Here is an 18,391-nt window from a genome sequence, read left to right as displayed (position 1 = left end):
GCCAAATTGCGATCCCTATTGCAACCCGGACAATATTAAAGCCATCAAATTAATCCGTTCATTTTTTTTTGGGGAAAATTAAAATTAATTTAGTAATAATATATATATATATATATATTTGTATTAATTATTCTTTTATTATTTAAAAAAATATAATAAATGGATTTTATGATTCTACAATCGAAGCAAAACATATCTAATTGGACAAAGAATTAGTCAATGGATTTTATGGTTCCAATAAAAATAAATAAATGATTTACGTAAATTTTGTGAAATCAAAACTTATTGATGTCATGTGATAAACACTTCAACACAAATTGATTAGATCAAAGTTTATTATATCTCAGGATTATCGCATCACATTTTATATTACTTTAGTAATGGTACACAAAATCCACTGTAAAAGAGTTAGTACATTTTGAAACATATCTTTCTCTAAAAAAATATATATAAATTAAACCTCGTCAAAATAAAATGATTTATGGAACGATTCAAAACTCGTAACGATAACATGAACTCCGGATAAAGCCCGTCCACTAAATCGGACGGCTAGGACAGGTTTAATGTCCGAACCCGATCGAACTGTGTCCGTCCGATGCGAGCACTTCCTCCACCCTCAAGAAGGAAACGCTAACCGTACTGCGGACCGAAGCCCGCCTTTTGTCCCACAGTGTGTTGTCAACGTCTACAAACACGTGGCTTGGTTTAAACGGGTTTTATCAGTGGGCGCCACTAACTCGAAACAAATCCGGCTTCGTCTTGCCGTTCGGTCCGGGACAGGGTTCAGCTTCCCCCTTCACAGCGTAATTGGAAGGAAAGGTGGGGTCCGCTGTGGGTTTAACGAGGGATATGAACAAGGCAAAGATGGACCCTGTTGGAGTCGGGCCAGCCGAACCTTGCCCTAATAAAGTCCGGTTGAGATTGGATTTGAGGTCCGGAACTTTTCGAGTCGAACACGAAGGCGAAAATTAATATTTATTCTCTCAAAAGACAAAAAGAGAGCACCTTATTATACTATTTTCTGTATGAGTGAGAGGGAAGGAGGGACTGGGGGGACGAGTATGAAACCGGGCTGCCAAATTCCGGAGATTTAATCTCTCAAAGCACCGAGATCTTCCTCAGGTAGCTCCTTCCATAGGTTTTTCATCTCTCTATAGTTGAGATTTTTGGTGTTCTTGTCGTGATTGCTTGTTATTATGAACCACGCCAACTCGATCGATACAGCTAGGGTTTCGAAACTTTCTCAATAAGATGTCCTTCCGCCATATCTTCCTCTTTCCTATCCCTTCATTTCTTTAATTTTTGGTTTTTGGAAACTGAATAGTGCAGCAACAGGCGTTTCGAACTCCGTAATATATATGTTTTCTTTTTTTTTTTCCATTTGTTCCGACGAGTTGCTGTTTTGGAGCTTCATTGCTATTTGTGCTCTAACGAAGTTTGTTATATCTAATGCTGGTTTTCTTCTTGCAGTTGAGATAGCTTTACTTCTTTGTATTAAAGTTGCAATCTTGCTGTGGATTCTTGGTGACTAAGATTCTATTAATGATTTACTTGTTATTCTGCATCATAAAACTTGCCTTTTCTCCTCTCATCCTATAACCTGTACAAATGCCCTATATGGGAAATTTTTTATCAAGGCTTTGCAGTGAGCTGAGTCGATTGGTAGTTTCAGAAGCTGTCTCTATGTAATTTCTCTATAACTTTTTCCAGCTCGATAGCTACTGAATTTCTGTCATGCATGTTTCCAGGTCGTGTAGTGTGAAACACATTTGAATCGATAGTTACCTCTGTACACATCCTAGCTTCTGTACCGCCTGGGATGGCAGAACAGAACCCATCATCTGATGTGGAGGGAACCACAATGGCAAATGGATCTGGTTTGTCACCTGAAGGTAAGACTAGTGTTGTGGTTGATTCTGAAAAGAAGGAATGTGCAGGTAAAAACAAAGAAGTGGAAGAAACCACAATGATGAATGGGTCTGGTCCACCAACTGAAGATAAGAGTGTTGTGCCCAATTCTGGTGAGAATGGAAATGAAGGTGAAAGCATTGAAGAAGAGAAGCATCTTGAAGAAATGATGGATTCTGATGAAAAGAAGCAGGGTGAAGAAAATGGCATAGCAAAAGAAGTAGACATCGAAACTGCAGATGTGAATACTACTAAAGCTGAAGATGTGAAAATGGTTGACGCAGAAGCTGAGAATGCAATGGAGCTTGAGAATCTAAAGATGGTTGATGTAGAGGATTTCAAAGATGAGAAAGAAGTAGAAGGCAGGGAAGAGGAGGGAGGGGAAAAAGAAGCAAAAGAGGAGGAAGGAGGAGGAGAAGATGAGGAAGAGGAGGGAGGGGAAGAAGAAACAAAAGAGGATGAAGAAGGAAAAGAAGATGGGGACGAGGAGGGAGGGGAACAAGAAGCAAAAGAAGAGAAAGTGGGAAAAGAAGGAGAAGAGGGGGAAGGGGAGGAAGGATCAAAGGAGGAAGAAAATAACATGGAGGAAGGATACATTCAAAGTACTGAAAAGAAGATTGATGAGGACAAGGAAGAGGAAAAGTTGAATAAAAAAAGATCAAGGGGGCAAAAGGCTGATAAAAAAGGAGAAGGAAAGGAGGGTGTGACAAAGGCCAGAAATTCATTGAGTAGTCCAGTGACTTCATCTATTGAACGCCCTGTCCGCGAGAGAAAAACAGTAGAGAGGTTGGTAGAAGTTATTGAAAAAGAGCCATCAAGAGAGTTTCAAGTTGAAAAGGTACTTTATTCTTCATTTGATTACTTCGCACGCTTTTTGTGGTTTATATGAGTGTCATCACTATTTTACATGAATAATATCTTCTCTAAGATCTGTCTGGTTACAGGGCCGTGGCACTCCATTGAAGGACATACCTAATGGTACGCTAAATAATCCAAAATTCTTTTATGATGCACTTTATGGATCATATAATGCCATATTTAGAACTAAGTTGATTTTGTATGTAGTTTGCAAGTCAAGGACTTTATTTTTTCTCAAGTATTTATCTTCACTCTTTTGCATCTGGCATTTTCTTGTGTTAATTGAAGGACTTATTTGTGGCATGCTCTCATGATATTTTTTGTTTGTTGAACACAAGTTTATCTTCCCAGTGGGGACTGGACATTCTTGCTTATCATGGTAATTCAATTTATACTGAAAAGCTTGTCTGCAATGGGGCTTGATTCATGAATTGCTAGCGGTGTTTAGATCCTATGGAAGTCTGAATATTGGACAGGCGGTCTAATGCTGTGCTGATTGGTTGTCGAGTTATTATAATTTATTTTTTCTAGTTTCATTTGTTTTGCATCAACAATTGATAACCAACCATTGTACATGTAGTCAGGTTATGCCTTTTTGAAAACCCCTAGTGTGTAGTGGTAGAATCAAGTTTCATCCACATGAATGCAATTTGAAGAATTCTTACAAGATCAATATTGACTATCTTTAATTGTCATATCAACATTTTCAGATGAAACTAATTAAATTCCATAAGTAGAAGTGTAATAAAGATAGAAGAAATTGTCTTTATTTATAAAAAGTTCTTCAGATCTATAATTTTCTGTTAAGAAAACTGAAAACTTTGATGTGTTTACTAATCAGAAAATGAAAACTACCTTCTTAGACAACTAGTTATTCAATTTTCAAATATCTAATAGCCTTCAATTAGTTAGTTGAGCTAGCATTTTCACTCACAATCACAATCATCACTGCTACCACCACGACATCATCACTGCTACTACTATGGTCACTGTCATAGACCATTGACAACAACACCATCAGCATTGTAGTTCTGGTCGCCGTTGTCATTGTTTCCTCCACCATCACCATTTCACCACCATCAATTGTGACTGCCATTACTGTCAATGTTGCCATGGTTGTGATCATTGGTGGGGAAGACAATTTAGAGTCTACGAACAAAAATGAGGTGAGTGGTTGTTTTTTAGTTTAAATAGGTAACCGTGCTAGAACGTTTTTCGTGGGTGAATTAGAAAACATTAAAACTGGAGGTAAATAATATGCCCTAACAAATTCATTAAATCTAATCTGAAGGTCTCTAGAATGTCACACATGATTTTGGTCAAGTATTATAACTACTAAACTTTGCGTTTTTTACTATTAAATGTTGCTAATTATCAGTGTCCTGTTTTGATATGTCTAGATACAAAATGTTGAGACATGTGGCTTAACTTTGGAGCATTTTGTCAGTAGAAGCAAAATTGGAAGGGGGACGGTCTTCCATAATCATATAGCTCTAGATTAAAAAAAAGAAAATTCAAGTGCAAGAACGAATATATTATGCTAGTAGATGGTTTTGTGTTAATCCATCAGGGAGAGAGGATGAAGTTGGCGAATAGGAAAAGAAAAGGAAGTTTGGGAAAGAGGATCAAGTGAAGAGTGATTGGACTGGTCCCTTACTAAAACCTTTCATGTTGAATCTGCTGGAAGTGTCGTTCATGGTTAATTCAAGACAAATTGGTGATATCAATATCAAATTAATATAAATTTTCCGGATTGATCTAGTCTGAGCTTGAATCTTCCAAGTAGATTCAGTTTGGGCAACATTTGACAATTTTATTTTAGCAAGGACCAACAATGAAGATTGCCACATTTGAGAAATCAGCTAAAACAACTGATTGAACTGGGACTGGGTTGGTGCCTTGGTGGGCAATGAAAGCCATGATATAAAGTACAAACTAAATGATACCTTCATACTGCTATTCTCTTTGATTTATGCTTGCTAAAGTATATCATCATGTATACATTATTCATTATGCTCTTCATGTGAGCCATATATGATATGAACCGATAGATTTCATTGTTGTGCTTTATGATGAACAATTATGGTCTTGTGCTGCTTCTTTTTATAAACAGCTTACAACATTAGAAAGCAAATTCTTTTAGCAAACTGTAATGACTTATATTCTAACTCATGCAATCCAACTCAAGGATTCATGCGTGTATTAATGAGCAAGGTTCTGAATACCGTACTGTACCGATCAGTTGTTGGTATGATAAATATCAAGCTGTACCAAACGTATCGACACATGATATACTAAGGTGTACCGATGTACCACCCATACCGGTCCTTTATTAGGTTGGTATGTACTGCCCGTACCGAGCAGTATGATACGGTATTGCATACCATGCTAATGAGACAACAGGAAACCATGCAAGTATACTGAAATCTTAATAAACTTGGAGCGTTTTGGCTGGATAAAACATACATCTACTGTAAAAATAAAGTTCAGCAAGTTGACATGTTGCAGTAGTCCAAATCCTTTAATACAGATTAGTTCACAGATCTAGGAATTAATATTTGATAATGTGCATCAAGAAACCAAATTGGGATGTGAAGCGGTGAAACCATTGTTTTGATAATGTTTTCATGCCCTGATTTCACCATCAACTCAAATTGAAGTTGAACAAGCTGTCTGTAATCCTCGGCACCTTTAGGCAGTAAACAATTTATGATGGCTCTCAAGTAATTTTATCTGGAATGAAGAGAGTAATTAGAAGTTGGACCAGGAAGAAAAAGCTACAAGCTAGAAGAAATCTCCTGGGAAGACGAAAATATCTCACTACAAGAGAGTTCTCTGTTTCTGTTAATGATCACATCTTATAAGCCACATCTGGTCCTAACTTGATCCAATTGACTTTTTCAATTATGCAACAAATAGCTGATCTTGAATTAGATAAGTTGTGTTGATCCTAGAGATAATGGTTGTCTTTTCAAGCTATGGCTTGTCTTTGTCAAGAATGGATCTTGAAAGAAAGATTTCAAGTTGGATCCAGGTAAGCTAAAAAGGGAAGTGGCCAAGTAGGCGATGCCTAGATATAAAGGTCACTATTGACGATTTCTAGAAGTGCATAGCATGCCCCAAAGAAACAAATAGAAAGAATAAGTGCTAGCCAAGTAAAAGGAAACGGAGGAAGGCCCTCTAGACTCTATAAAGAACCATTTAGTGAGCACCCAAATGCTTCCATAAGTTTCCAAAACATAGTTAAGATGGGAATGATTTAGGCTATACTAACATCCGCACAGCTCGACAAATGACCTAAATGCTTGAAAGAACTATAGGAAGAACTCTGTATTCTGTAAGACCTTTGATGACTGGATTCTGTAAGGCTCCTTTTAACTTAAAAAAGAAAACTAAGCTCGCATAAGACTGATTTAGACAATGCTAAGACCTGCACAACTTGCAGTATGATATGGGCAATACCACATTTAGGGCAATTTATCTATATTTTCATAATTTCATCACAAGTTTAGGTTAGAAGCCCATGACTTGACTGTATATACTATATACAAACTATTTTCAGAAGGAAACCGATTCTTAGATATTTAGTGCATGTTCCAGATATATCTACCCACATTCTCATAATACCTGCTTCATGTTATGAAGTCTCGAGGTCTCAGTATATGCGAAACTAAAATATGCTGAATATTGTGAAATCCTTTTCACAGGCAGAAGCTTTAAAAAAGAAGGGTTGTTTTTGGTAGCGCACAACACTGTCAAACCTAGCTGTAATTTGTATCTCACTATCTCTAATTTCAACTTAGTCAGTGGCGAAAATGAATCCATGCTGCTGGACCCAAATAGTTGAAAATTTCTTTTGCTGCTGCTGCTGTTACTTGGTCTTTATTCTAATGCGTAAACTGTTGTTACTCTTCATCTTTGTTCTTGGTGTTGCATTGGTGATTTACACGTTGTTTAACTTAAAGCTATATTTTATTTTTATAATCTCGAAATTTTCTTTTCCTTATTTAGTAATGGAGATCCAACTAAGGTTTTAAAAGGACTTGTCCAAGATGCAAGTCATGTGGACTACGGAATAAGTCTTTTCCATAATCTGTGTTGGTCTCATACTTGCTATATGTTGAGTTACTGTTCTTGATCTTGGAACTTGTGTTTGACTTGTTGGATTTGTGGGTTGAGTTATTGTTTAGGAACTTAAGTTGGAGTTGTGGGTAAGTTATTGTCTTGGAACTTGTGGTTGACTTGATGTTAGTCTGGTTTTAGTTGGGATTATGTTGACTTGTGCCTATGATTGGTGGCTTTCCAACGTAATTCAGGAGGAATGATAATTTTAATGTTAATGTTCTCATAAATCTTTTCTCCTTTCTTCTCGTATCCTTTTTTTCTATTTGTGTTTTGGCTTCCCCTCTTCCTATTGGTTCTACATTATAACACCTTTTCTAAATATGATTTTAATATACTTCTCAATTTTTGTTCCAGTGGCCTACAAACTAGCAAGGAAGAAACCTGCGGATATAAAATTGATTCATCAGACTCTTTTTGGAAGGAGAGGAAAGGTGGATTAAGATGCTACATAAATTTGTTCTCCAGCTTTACATTGAGTTTTCAATGTTTCTTGTTTGTTTAATGATATAGGACAATACTGTTTCTGTTACTGTTGGTCCAGTGGTTGTGCAACTTTTCTGTTTGAATAGTAGCTAGGGCTGTATGCCAACTAGGTTGACTAGTTACATGCTCTCGCTAATTGCTCAAAATTATGATGGTTCATAGGTGAAAGATATGTATTTGTCTACAGTTATCTTAATTATTTTGTTACCTGCTCTTGTTGCTGTTGGTCCAGTGTTGGTGCAGATGATTTTTGTGTATAATTGTTATTCTCTTAATTATTATGTTGTCACTGTTTTTGTTACTGTTGGTCCAGGGTTGGTGCAATTCTTCTGCTCGAGTAGTAGCTAAGACTGTATACCAACAAGAGCGACTAATTTCATTTTCTTGCTAATTGCTCAAAACCATGATAGTTCTCAAATGAAAGATAGGTTTGTACTTTTGTTTATAGTTGAATTTTCTTTCTGAATTTTGCTAACCACTTAAGAAATCATAATTTATGTGGATTGTTGTTGGACAACAATCTTTTATTGGTTCATTGGAACCATTGTGGATTTTGTGGATCTTATAAACCAGGGAGTCTTCACTTTTCAGTCTGCAGCTTGGATCTGGTTGTATTTGTACATATAGAAGTCAGTTTATAAATCTGAAAGTTGTAAGAATCATTGTGTTATTATCTCGTGTGTACTTGAGGAATCCTGGAGAAGTGGTTCGAGAACTTATGGTATACACTTAATATACAGAATAGGATAGATTCTCGATTGCATATACTGCTATCATTTGTCTTTATATTTGTGCCTGCCTCCCCTCTATTTCTAGTATACTTATCACCATTCTCTCCTGGCTTTTTAAGTCTAAGTAATCAAAATCAGATTCAATTATGGGTTGGACTGTTATTATGGTACTGAATGGTATTTACTAATCCGACCAAGGACCAGTTGCAGCCCATATAGCTTTTCACCAATGATGATTTATTTATTATTATTTTTTAGTGATATCAGATAGTTAAGTTGGTATACCATTCAATAAATTGGTACCATATTGGTCTGACAAGGCGTTGATACCGGTATCAGATTAATCTTGATCGGAATCTTACGATGTCAGGCGTATCTAGAATCTCTCATGACCTTGCAGCTAATTGATGAAAAATGTTTTATCACTAACACCATGTGATCTCTCGTTACTTTGTAACAGTTTATTTAGTTGTATAATGATGAGAAAGTATGTTTTTTGAAGTGCATCCAAGGTGATTTTTTTTAATATTTACCATGAGTTGCTAATTAATATTTTTACTCGGCATAAACTTAAGGACTTTTTTGTTAACATTATTGTGGTGCTTGCTAGGTGTTTTTAAGGTCAGAACATGTATATGCTGTTTCGAAACTAAATAGCTTATTCATGTTCATAACAATGGATTAGGTGCCAATATTTCATCATGTCACCAGTGATGCCCATTGGTTAGAGAGCAGAATATGCTGTCTCTTCAGCTGGGATGCCCATTGAATCTACCATATATACTAGTTGGTTGAAGAGCAGATACATTGATTTTATATACAAGTAGTCCTATAGAAAGGATGATTGCAATATCAAAATTTTGAATATTACCTTATAAACATCATTTTCTTTTCGGTTGCTTATTGGCCTGGATGATGATGACAATACTGTCATGATTAATCCACTTTAAAAAAAGGTGTTAGTGACTATCAGGGATTACTTAATCTCTAAGTACAAGAGACCTGGATGAATCAAGTGCCTCTTCTCTTAGGACTACAAATTGTTATCTTGGGATTTTTCTGCAGTGCTAATGCTTATGCAAGTAATTGAGTGATCCATATTATGGGAGTTTATGTTTTTGTATTTTTTTCGGATTTCATATGAATTCGGCATTTTGTTTCCTGTTTTTAAGTAAAAAAACTTCTTTAAAAGAAGGCTGTAAGTCTGATTACCTCCCCCAGTCTTTAAAAGTTTAGACTGTTTCGCTATAGTTTCTGAGTAATCTCTGTTTTTCTGTATTTATAATTTTGGAGAATATCATGACAGCACCTCTATTATCTATTATGTATTAAATGATTATTGTTGTGTTTTTTGAGCAGGCTGTGAATTTCAAAAGTCATATTCTCCAGTTTTCTGGGTTTGTGTGGCATGAAAGTGATGTGAGTATTCTGATAATACCTGAGCAGGAATAAGTCACTGTTATTTTTCCCTTTTTTCTTTGTAATCTAAAATTTTATTTCATCCAGGAAAAACAGAGAGCTAAAATGAAGGAGAAACTTGACAAGTATGTAAAGGATACTCTGCTGGACCTGTGTGACTTGTTTGATTTACCTGTTTCCAAGGCCAACACCAGAAAGGTTCATTCATGGATTTTTCACTTTCAAGTTTGTAATATACATTTGTTGTTCGTGGTGGTCAGAATGACTTTTCTTGCAATTCTTTTTCTGATCATGTTATATTGATAATTTGGTTGATGTATAACAGGAAGACCTTGTGGCAAAGCTGCTGGACTTCTTGGTTGCCCCTCATCCTATAGATGAAGACGTACTTTCTGATGACAAGGTTTACCTTTACCGCTGTGCTGGATTTTTTTTTTTTCAGTAAAGTTCTTTTGAAGTGGTATTGACATTGGATGCTCATGTTGATGCTGTTCATGCACAAAGGGACTGCAATATTAGATTCTTGTGTATTTTTTACCACATTGCTATCATATATGCCTAACTGCTGAATCGTTATGTTTTAGTTCAATTGCACATGTTTATCTTTTTTCCCTTCATTTTGTAGCAATCAATGAAATCTAGAAAGCGGAAGAGGGTGGCCAAAGGAAGTGGATCAAAGAGTACGGAAGATACACACAGCAAGCAATCTAGGAAGGTTGGTATCAAAAGAAACAAATTCCAGAGTTGACACTGAGTTATCCTGTGCTGCTCTTTCTGCATTGTTTAATATTTATATAATTTATCTTAGTTCTTGTTGGCCCATTTACTTTTGTTATCTGTTGTGACTAAAAAGTTTACCACACTTTTTTTTTTCCAATTTTGATATTCAGAAACGGACCAGGCGTGAGGGCACACCGAGTGCAGAAGAAACGGATAGTGAAGATGATGATGTGGATGACATTAAGAATGGTCCTTACACTGGCAAAATAGGCAAGCATTCTGAGAATGAATGTAAGGTAAGTGAGTCTGAAGAAGCATCTGACGAAGATGAACGTGATGAAGAGGACTCAGGCGAGGACAAGCAGGATAAGAAGAAGACCCCCAAACAAGGTTCTGTTGGTAAGGAAAAGAAGGTGGGGAGCAGCTCCAGGAAGGTTCCAACTCCAGCAACTACGAAGAGTCCTACTAAATCATCATCTTCAAAACACTCAAAAGCTGAGAATGATGACATAGGTGCAAAGGTTTTCTCCAGGAAGAGGAGAACTGTCAGTTCACCTCAGAGGAAATCAACTCCTAGGTCAGAAAAAAAAGAAAAGGATACTGGTAATCTCTCAATCATGAACTCTTCATAATTTATTACATATTTTTGTGAGTTGCTTATGGTATCTGCTTAATATGATGTCTTCCCATGGTTCCAATGCTCTTGGATTAGTTGGATGACCTTTTCCATATGGGCACGTAAGCACTATTCCATTTATTTGACAAAATTTTCTCCTAGGCTAGTTATCTGACTATAAATCTAAAAGACAGTTTTTCACCAGAAGCTAATTTTGACCTTAATGCTTAACTAAAAGTCAGTAGATGTTGCTATTTATGTCAGTAGATGTGATTGATTAAAGCAACCTCGTGAGACCGATGTTTAAGATATCATTCATTATTCGAGCTCAGAAGTAACTCTACATGTAATCTAGGAGTTCTTTCTCTAGGTTTTGTCCATTGGTGGTGAGTTTTTTAGATTCTTTGATTTTGGAGTTTTTAATCATCAAATTTCTGGTTAGTTTGGTAACTGACGGTGTGTTATATTATTTTTACTTGTAAAATTTAATTTCGAACTAGTATTCTTTTGATACTTTTCTTTTTCTAATACCTAGTAACTCTGTCATTTGATGTGGCAGGAATTTACTTATAGCTCTTGACTTGTTTCCAGAATTTCTAACTGGATCATCTTTCTGATCATATTGCTGTTTGAGCTTCTAATTTGTGTTATTGTTTTGTTTTTTGAGGCCATACATAAGTGTCCATTTTTTACGTTTATTTTGATGCAAAGATTATTTGCTTTTGATCAAGGCAAAAAGGTTGCTAAAGGTAAAGCAAAATCAGAGGCAGAGCATCCAAGCAAAGAGGAACTGAGAAAGAAAATATGTGAAATTTTGAAGGAAGTTGACTTTAACACGGTGAGCCACTACTTTACAATATGTTTGACATATGAATCTTTTCCGTAAGTGTCTTAAAACTATTATGTACATTGGTCCTCCCTGGATCACACTATCTATCGTACGTACGGACTTTTAGGTGATATGATAAATTTTCTGTAAAATATTCCAACAATAAGAAAAGTTATTTGCTAGATGACTTCGAGATGTACCTTAGGATAGGCTTTGAGGCAGTACTAGGGAAGCTGTAATCTTCCAGCCTGTGATTGTTTTAGGGATGACTTAAGCACTCTCCTAAGTGTTGGCCTCTGTCACCGATGACCAGAATGAGTCGTTTCATGTAGTTTTTTCTGCATTGCAACACAAAATATGTCCTCTACAAATAGTGTGCAGCATTAGCCCATGGCTAATACCCGCTTAGAGTTGATCATGCTGTTGTTATATTCAACGTTGCAGCAATCAAACGTGCTCCTACTTATCCATTTTCTACCGAATTTGATGATTTTTAGTGGTCTTGTTATTTGTTGAAGAACTAACTTGTATCCTCCTATTTTGATTCAGGCAACTTTTACTGACATTTTGAAGCAGCTAGGTATGCGCTTTCTGAATTATATTTTGTTTCCTTCCTCAAACTTTTCTCCATGTTCATACCATACGCAATTCACCTATCAGCCGGCCACTACAAACTGGATCTGACGCCAAGAAAAGCCTCTATAAAGCTCCTGATCCAAGAAGAGCTGACTAAACTAGCAGAGGCTGAAGAAGACGAGGACGACGAAGATGAAGAGGATGCCGAAAAGGAAGAAAATCCAGAACCTACAGGCAAAAAGGTGGAAGCTTGATTCAAGTGGACCTGGCATGTAGATGGGACTTGCCGGTTGGTTGGTTGGCTTTTAGGTTAGGTCACTTTTATATCCTTCTCTGCAGTTCAGTTCGGCATGAATTTTAATGCACCTTCTTTGATGCTGGACCTCTGTTCTACTCTTAGTTATATACCCATGTATTTATGTCCGAGGTGTAGGTAGTCTCTTTCTGATAATGTGTGACTTCAGATTAGTTAACTGGTTATATTTACTGGGATTTGATTGTAAACTAGGCAATATTTATTAGTTTCCATCTGCATTAGGAACATAATATGGTTTAATGTTCACTTCAATTCTCTCCCACGATCAAAATCTCAGAGCCATGAACGACTGTTGTTTGCCATTTCTCTCTACTTACATTACAAACTGGCAAGCAGCCGTGCATGAGGATGTCAAACGAAGTGTGTGTTGTGGCTACTTTACCAACCACCTTCATCAGCAAAATAGAATAACAGCATTAAATGAAGGAAACATTTATAATATAAAAGAAAATAAAGGAATAGATCATTGTTTTCTTTGTTACACCCACAAAATAATATAATTTCTTTTATTTTCATATACCAATAAAATATCAATTATTGTGTTTTCTTTTCATATAGGAAAACTATAATGTAGGATGATAGTTTATTTGCACAGATGTCCTTCCATACCATAGTGCCAATGATCATCACCTTAACTTGAGTTAGATGCTTAAGTTGATCCAATCAATCACATAAGTATTATTTATTATAAGATCAAAAGTGCTCCTAATTGGATTTCTAATATGCTACATTGTGAAGGTGTTTATATGTAAACATATATTTTTGAGGGTACATATTAAAATAAAATAAAAACAATACTTGAGGTGGAAGATGGCTTATGGCTCACCCTTCTCTCCACCTGATTTAAGATTGGACACAAGCTATGGGAAAGCTTTGAAACATGAAATCTCGCAGAAGAGGGGGAAATCTTGCTGAGCTGAAATTACAAGTTTTGACAGTAGCAAATCGGTCGTATACCTTTTTGGTTTCTCTGTAATTCAATTGCACCGAAGTAGTTTAATTTTCTACGAATGTATTACACTTATTATGAAATCCCGAAGCATCTTTATATGTCAAAACTTCAACAATCAAATAATCCAAATTTTTTAATATGTTGTGTGTTTTTGAAGTTCAACAACTTACTGTGATGGGTGGCATGATGTGGCCTGAATTTGGAATTATGACACTCGACCTTCTTGCTTGTGCCAGAGTGCTGAGATGATTAATGTGTCAAGTGTTATTGTGGTAATAATTTTGGCTGTATGATCAAGATGACAACCGAAGAATGTTGTATGACTGTCTTGTTTTGTCAGGATCTAAGATGTTGAAATAGTTGGACGTTTCATGCTGCCCAATATACTCAGTCAAACTCGTATGCATCACAGAAAGATATTTGGTGAAATCATTGGGGATTGAGCTCATACATACTCGTTGCCACTGGAATTTATCTAACAGTGGGCTAAGTTGAAATGGGAACAAAGAGATGGGTATGTTAACTCGATTAGATTTATTCCACCTAAAATGTTTGAGATCATATTTGTTGTACCAAGTTGTGCATGTGATCAAAGAAAACTCATAGGGGTACCTTGATGCTGAAGCGACGCCCAACTGCTTCCAAAAGCAATATAGATCTTTTTATTGTCAAATCAAGTATGAAAAAGATTACAATCACCCAACTGCAAGAATGTATCTCAAGCTTGGCATGAAAGCCCAAAATATAATTAAGGGGAGGAAAATTGTATAAATTAGACTCACATCTAATAAGCATAAATCCATGACACTACTACTGAGAAAGCAAACATATGATATATGGCTAGCTTGCTATTCTACTTTCACTTGGCCGTGCCGTTGGCCACTCCGGCAGCAGCTCCGGATGGGTTGAGCTCATCCCAAGCCTCAATCCATGTAACCATTGCATCTGCAAGCTTGGTGAAGTAGGGGTCGATCTTCCCGAGCTTTTCTCTTACCTGCTTGGACAGCTCAATGTAGCACTTCTGCACACTGGTGCAATCCTTGGGCAGGGCAACAGATTGGAAGAAGGGGATCAGCTCCTCTTGCCAGAAGATCCCCTTGTACTCTTTCTTCAGGTTGACAAATGGGTTGCTGGCCTTGCTGTGCCAGATGTAGGGCAAGCCAGTCTTGACTCCCAGTCCCAAGTGATCACAGATCACCTGAAAATTCATGGATTTAGATGTCATTTGGACTGCTTGAATAATTGCAGTTCCTGAGCACAATAAGAGAGAGATCTTCACTTGTATAAAGAGAAATCAGAACTGAGAAATGCTGAAAACTCATATATGATGCTTCAGAGCAGCATAAAGCATGAAGGAAAGAAGAGAAACTGAGTGTACCAGAAGAAGAAAACAGAAAGGAAAATCGTTGATCTGAGAGTACAAGATGACAATTGATCTGTGCTTTATAACAGATTAGAAGGATGAATTTGAGCGGAGAGACTGACCTTGGTGCACCATCCGGCCCACATATCGTCGTAGCGCCCGATAGGCTGGCCATCACCCATCAGTCCAAAGTACATTGCAGGGCCGATGAGGTCACGGTCGAAGGCCAGATTCATTCCGCACATTGGAAACAATGTTCCCTTGGGGATTGTAAGAACTGCATCGACATACCTGATAAACCCAAGACAGCAGTTGCAGACTAAGTTTGTGGTAAAAATGTAGAGTCTTTAAGTCTAGTAACCACAGATATCACAGCATTTGTTACCTGGAGTTCCTCTCGCGAGGCTTGACAAGCTGTGTGGGAGCATCGTAGTCAGGAATGTTAAGCCAAAGGCCATGAGAAACAGCTGTCGGAGCACCTTCTCGGAGGCTGAAAGGATACCCACGAACAAAGTCTGCACCTACTCGGTAGGGATCATACAAGGTGTTGAAGAAGTATGGAGTGGATGGGGATAGCAGATTCTTGATGTGCTGTTCAAGTGCATTGATCTCTTTATCAGAGGGATCCTTAGCAACCTATTTAAGATGACAATTGACAGTGATTTAGGACCATGGGAGCTCAAATGCAGAAGCAAAAGCAACTAAAGAACACGAAGAGGTCAGATCTTTCAAAAACAATCCAAACTTTTCATGCATAAAACACCTGCTAATTGTATTATTATGACACAAAAATATCAGATGTGCTCAATTTCACCAACCTGAGATCACAAACCAGGGAAGGCATGTAGAAGAGAACCTTATTATCATGTTCTCCAGAGGCCAATTGTAAAATTAAAAAAGATTATCTGTTTCTTATTTCACATATCACATTGGTATCTGAGTGGCCAATTGTAAAATTAAAAAGATGACAACTAGAGGCTTGAAAGATCATCTGATACCTGAAGCCTAAGAAACAGATGATCATTATAACATTTGATTACAAACTGTGCAAAGGAAATGATTACATGAGACAAAGAAAATCAAAGTCCATGAGCTATACTAATAAATTGAAAGTAATTTTGCCGGAATACCAGTGGTATAAATCAAGCAAGTAAATCCTGCTACAACCCACATGGAATGGTGAAAAGAAAAGATAAAAGAAGGATCAACAGTCTTATGATGATATATACATGAAACTAAAATATATCAAGAGAGTGTAAATAAAACAACTATTGGATACCTCACATTAACTTTTCCACACTAATATACCCAGATCCATATGCTATTGTATCACTACGCTAATAACTAGATCTACTTTGGGTTATGCATTTCAAAGTTGAGGTCAATGCTGATCACCGACACATCCTCCTCTCAGAGATTCTGAGAAATCAACCGCAGATGGTCAGATCTATCCAAAACACAGCCATATAATTCAGTGCACAAGCGGGTTCTGAGTCAAAAAAGCCAAATTTGTATACTTGAATTAAATTGTAAGTGCGCAAGCCAAGTCTAAAATCGCGCCGTTCTTTCACGGACGCCTAGATCTCTTAAGAGAACGACTCGCAAAGTCCAGATCTGTAAGAAGAAGATAAGAAGAGTTGTTTCCTGATGGATTTAACGATGACTTACGAAGCAGTCGTCGTCGATGGTGTAGATGTACTTCTTCTTGGACACCATGTAGCCGAAGCAGCGGCAGGCGGAGTCCTTGAAGGAGATGCAGTTAGCCTTGGGCCCCAAGATGCGGTTGATGTCGTTGCGGTTGTAGAGCTCGTAGTCGAACCCCTCCGGCACCTTAATCTCCTTGCTCGGGTCCCCGTCCTGCACGATGATGAGGTGGTACGGCTGGAAGAAGGGCCGCCACATCTCCAAGAAATCCAGGTTACGTATCGTCGGGATCACGATGTCGAGTTCATCCTTCAGCAGAGGCGTGCTCGGGACCGACGACGATTCCTTCCCCGCCATCTCTCTCCTCTCCCCCTTCTCCTATCAGATCTAATCAATCGATCTCGATCCAAGAAGCACAAGGAGGAAACTCACGGAAGAGGAAAAAGATGCGTTTTTTATCCTCCCTTGCCCTTTGGGATCGAAGTGATCTCACTCTCGATCGGGTTATATAAACCGCTGGGCATGTGTCGGCACGTGCGGGACCATCGGAGACGAATCGATCGCCGATCCGTGCGGCGAGGAGAGAGACCACGACGAAATACATGGACCGACAGAGGCGTCTTCTTGAATGTCACGACTCAGGCTACGATTGTTAGGAGAGTCGTGTCGCGAGAGGTAAGTGGTGAGTCCAGGAGAAGGCACTATGGGTCGCGACTTTAGTCACACGTCAGGTCCGTACAGGACGCCCTCCGGGAAGTGCGGTGGGCGAACGAAGACAAATGTTATTTATTGGGCAAGTTTGGGGGAAAAATATGTTACATGTTTCCTTCCGCTTAAGATTCCATATTAATGTTTCTCATCTCCATAATTTCTATACAAAATGTTTAATACAATTATTATTGTTGCATATCCTCCACGATTTCTATATGAATTGTTTAATATTAAAGTAGACGAAATTATAATTATATTGTCACTGTATTTGCCTTGTAAAAGGAACAACCACAGCCTCATCTCCTACTCTTTCTCCATCTGTTCTCATGGTGGGAGGAAGAAGACATGCCTAACTTGGACTTGGTCAGGAGAGGATGGCTGTGCGAGGAGGTGCATCTGTTTCCAATGATTCACTGTACAAATCAACCTAAACCAACCACATGCATCCTGTCTTCTTTCTCTTTCTCTTCTCCTTGTGGAAGGAAGAAGATACACCGAACATGGCCTCGGTGAAGAGGCAATGGAGGCTGATCAAGTCGACTGCAGACCTTCGCCATCACCATTTACTTCTGCCTACCTCGTTTACTTTTATAACCAGTATGATGTGACGTGAGAGGCGATATTACTTTGTTAAGGCGTGCTGTGTTGCCAGTCTTGACTGAGTCACGAGGAGACACTGCAAGGAATCAATGAACGGAGAAGGAAGACGGTGACATGAAGATGAAGATGATAGTCTGCGACGGGGACTCCTGGATGCAGAGCGCCTGTTTTGACTCACACAGCGGACATGACTTCCTCGCCCACACGGTGTTTGTGGCGGTGACATGTTTCGTTACGAGTGGAACAAATCATGTTTCCTGTCTCGGCCGGTACATTAAAGAAAATAAAAGGTAATTAACTAATGGATCTCTCTTTGCATGGCTTCAAAGAAGGAAGCTTGCTTTGCATGTTGTCACACCAACCATCTGAGTTAACACAGAAAAGAAAGGGGACAAATAGTAAGTTTGGTAGTGAAGGAAAAAGGAGATGCTTTGCATGTTGAGGAACACTAGGGTGGAAGGAGTGGCCAAAATGGGCTATCACAGCTGGAGGAGTGAGCTAAAGACAAGTGAAATGTCAATGGAAGGTGGAAGGCAGTGT

At 38.0% G+C, this 18,391-nt stretch overlaps 2 protein-coding genes across 2 annotated transcripts; one reads left to right on the top strand and one right to left on the bottom strand.

Moving 5' to 3' along the window:
- The first annotated feature begins 989 nt into the window (after window positions 1-989).
- On the top strand, window positions 990-12,843 carry LOC135641507 (DEK domain-containing chromatin-associated protein 2-like). The gene is made up of 12 exons (XM_065156882.1): window positions 990-1,122; window positions 1,749-2,746; window positions 2,853-2,886; window positions 7,246-7,322; window positions 9,465-9,524; window positions 9,612-9,722; window positions 9,850-9,927; window positions 10,150-10,239; window positions 10,415-10,847; window positions 11,592-11,698; window positions 12,239-12,269; window positions 12,350-12,843. Exons 2-12 carry the CDS (start codon window positions 1,820-1,822, stop codon window positions 12,517-12,519), a joined length of 2,118 nt encoding a protein of 705 aa, XP_065012954.1. The 5' UTR covers window positions 990-1,122; window positions 1,749-1,819; the 3' UTR covers window positions 12,520-12,843.
- Window positions 12,844-14,172: 1,329 nt separating this feature from the next.
- On the bottom strand, window positions 14,173-17,029 carry LOC103990082 (UDP-arabinopyranose mutase 1). The gene is made up of 4 exons (XM_009409109.3): window positions 16,565-17,029; window positions 15,282-15,532; window positions 15,019-15,187; window positions 14,173-14,731 (listed from the first exon to the last, which is right to left on the bottom strand). The coding sequence occupies exons 1-4, from the start codon at window positions 16,895-16,897 to the stop codon at window positions 14,393-14,395; spliced, it is 1,092 nt and encodes a 363-aa protein (XP_009407384.1). The 5' UTR covers window positions 16,898-17,029; the 3' UTR covers window positions 14,173-14,392.
- Window positions 17,030-18,391: the final 1,362 nt, after the last annotated feature.

This window comes from Musa acuminata, chromosome BXJ3-6, assembly GCF_036884655.1.
Source record: "Musa acuminata AAA Group cultivar baxijiao chromosome BXJ3-6, Cavendish_Baxijiao_AAA, whole genome shotgun sequence".
Lineage (NCBI taxonomy): Eukaryota > Viridiplantae > Streptophyta > Magnoliopsida > Zingiberales > Musaceae > Musa > Musa acuminata.
The sequence above is the reverse complement of the archived record's forward strand: the minus strand, read 5'-3'. Positions and strand labels throughout refer to the sequence as shown.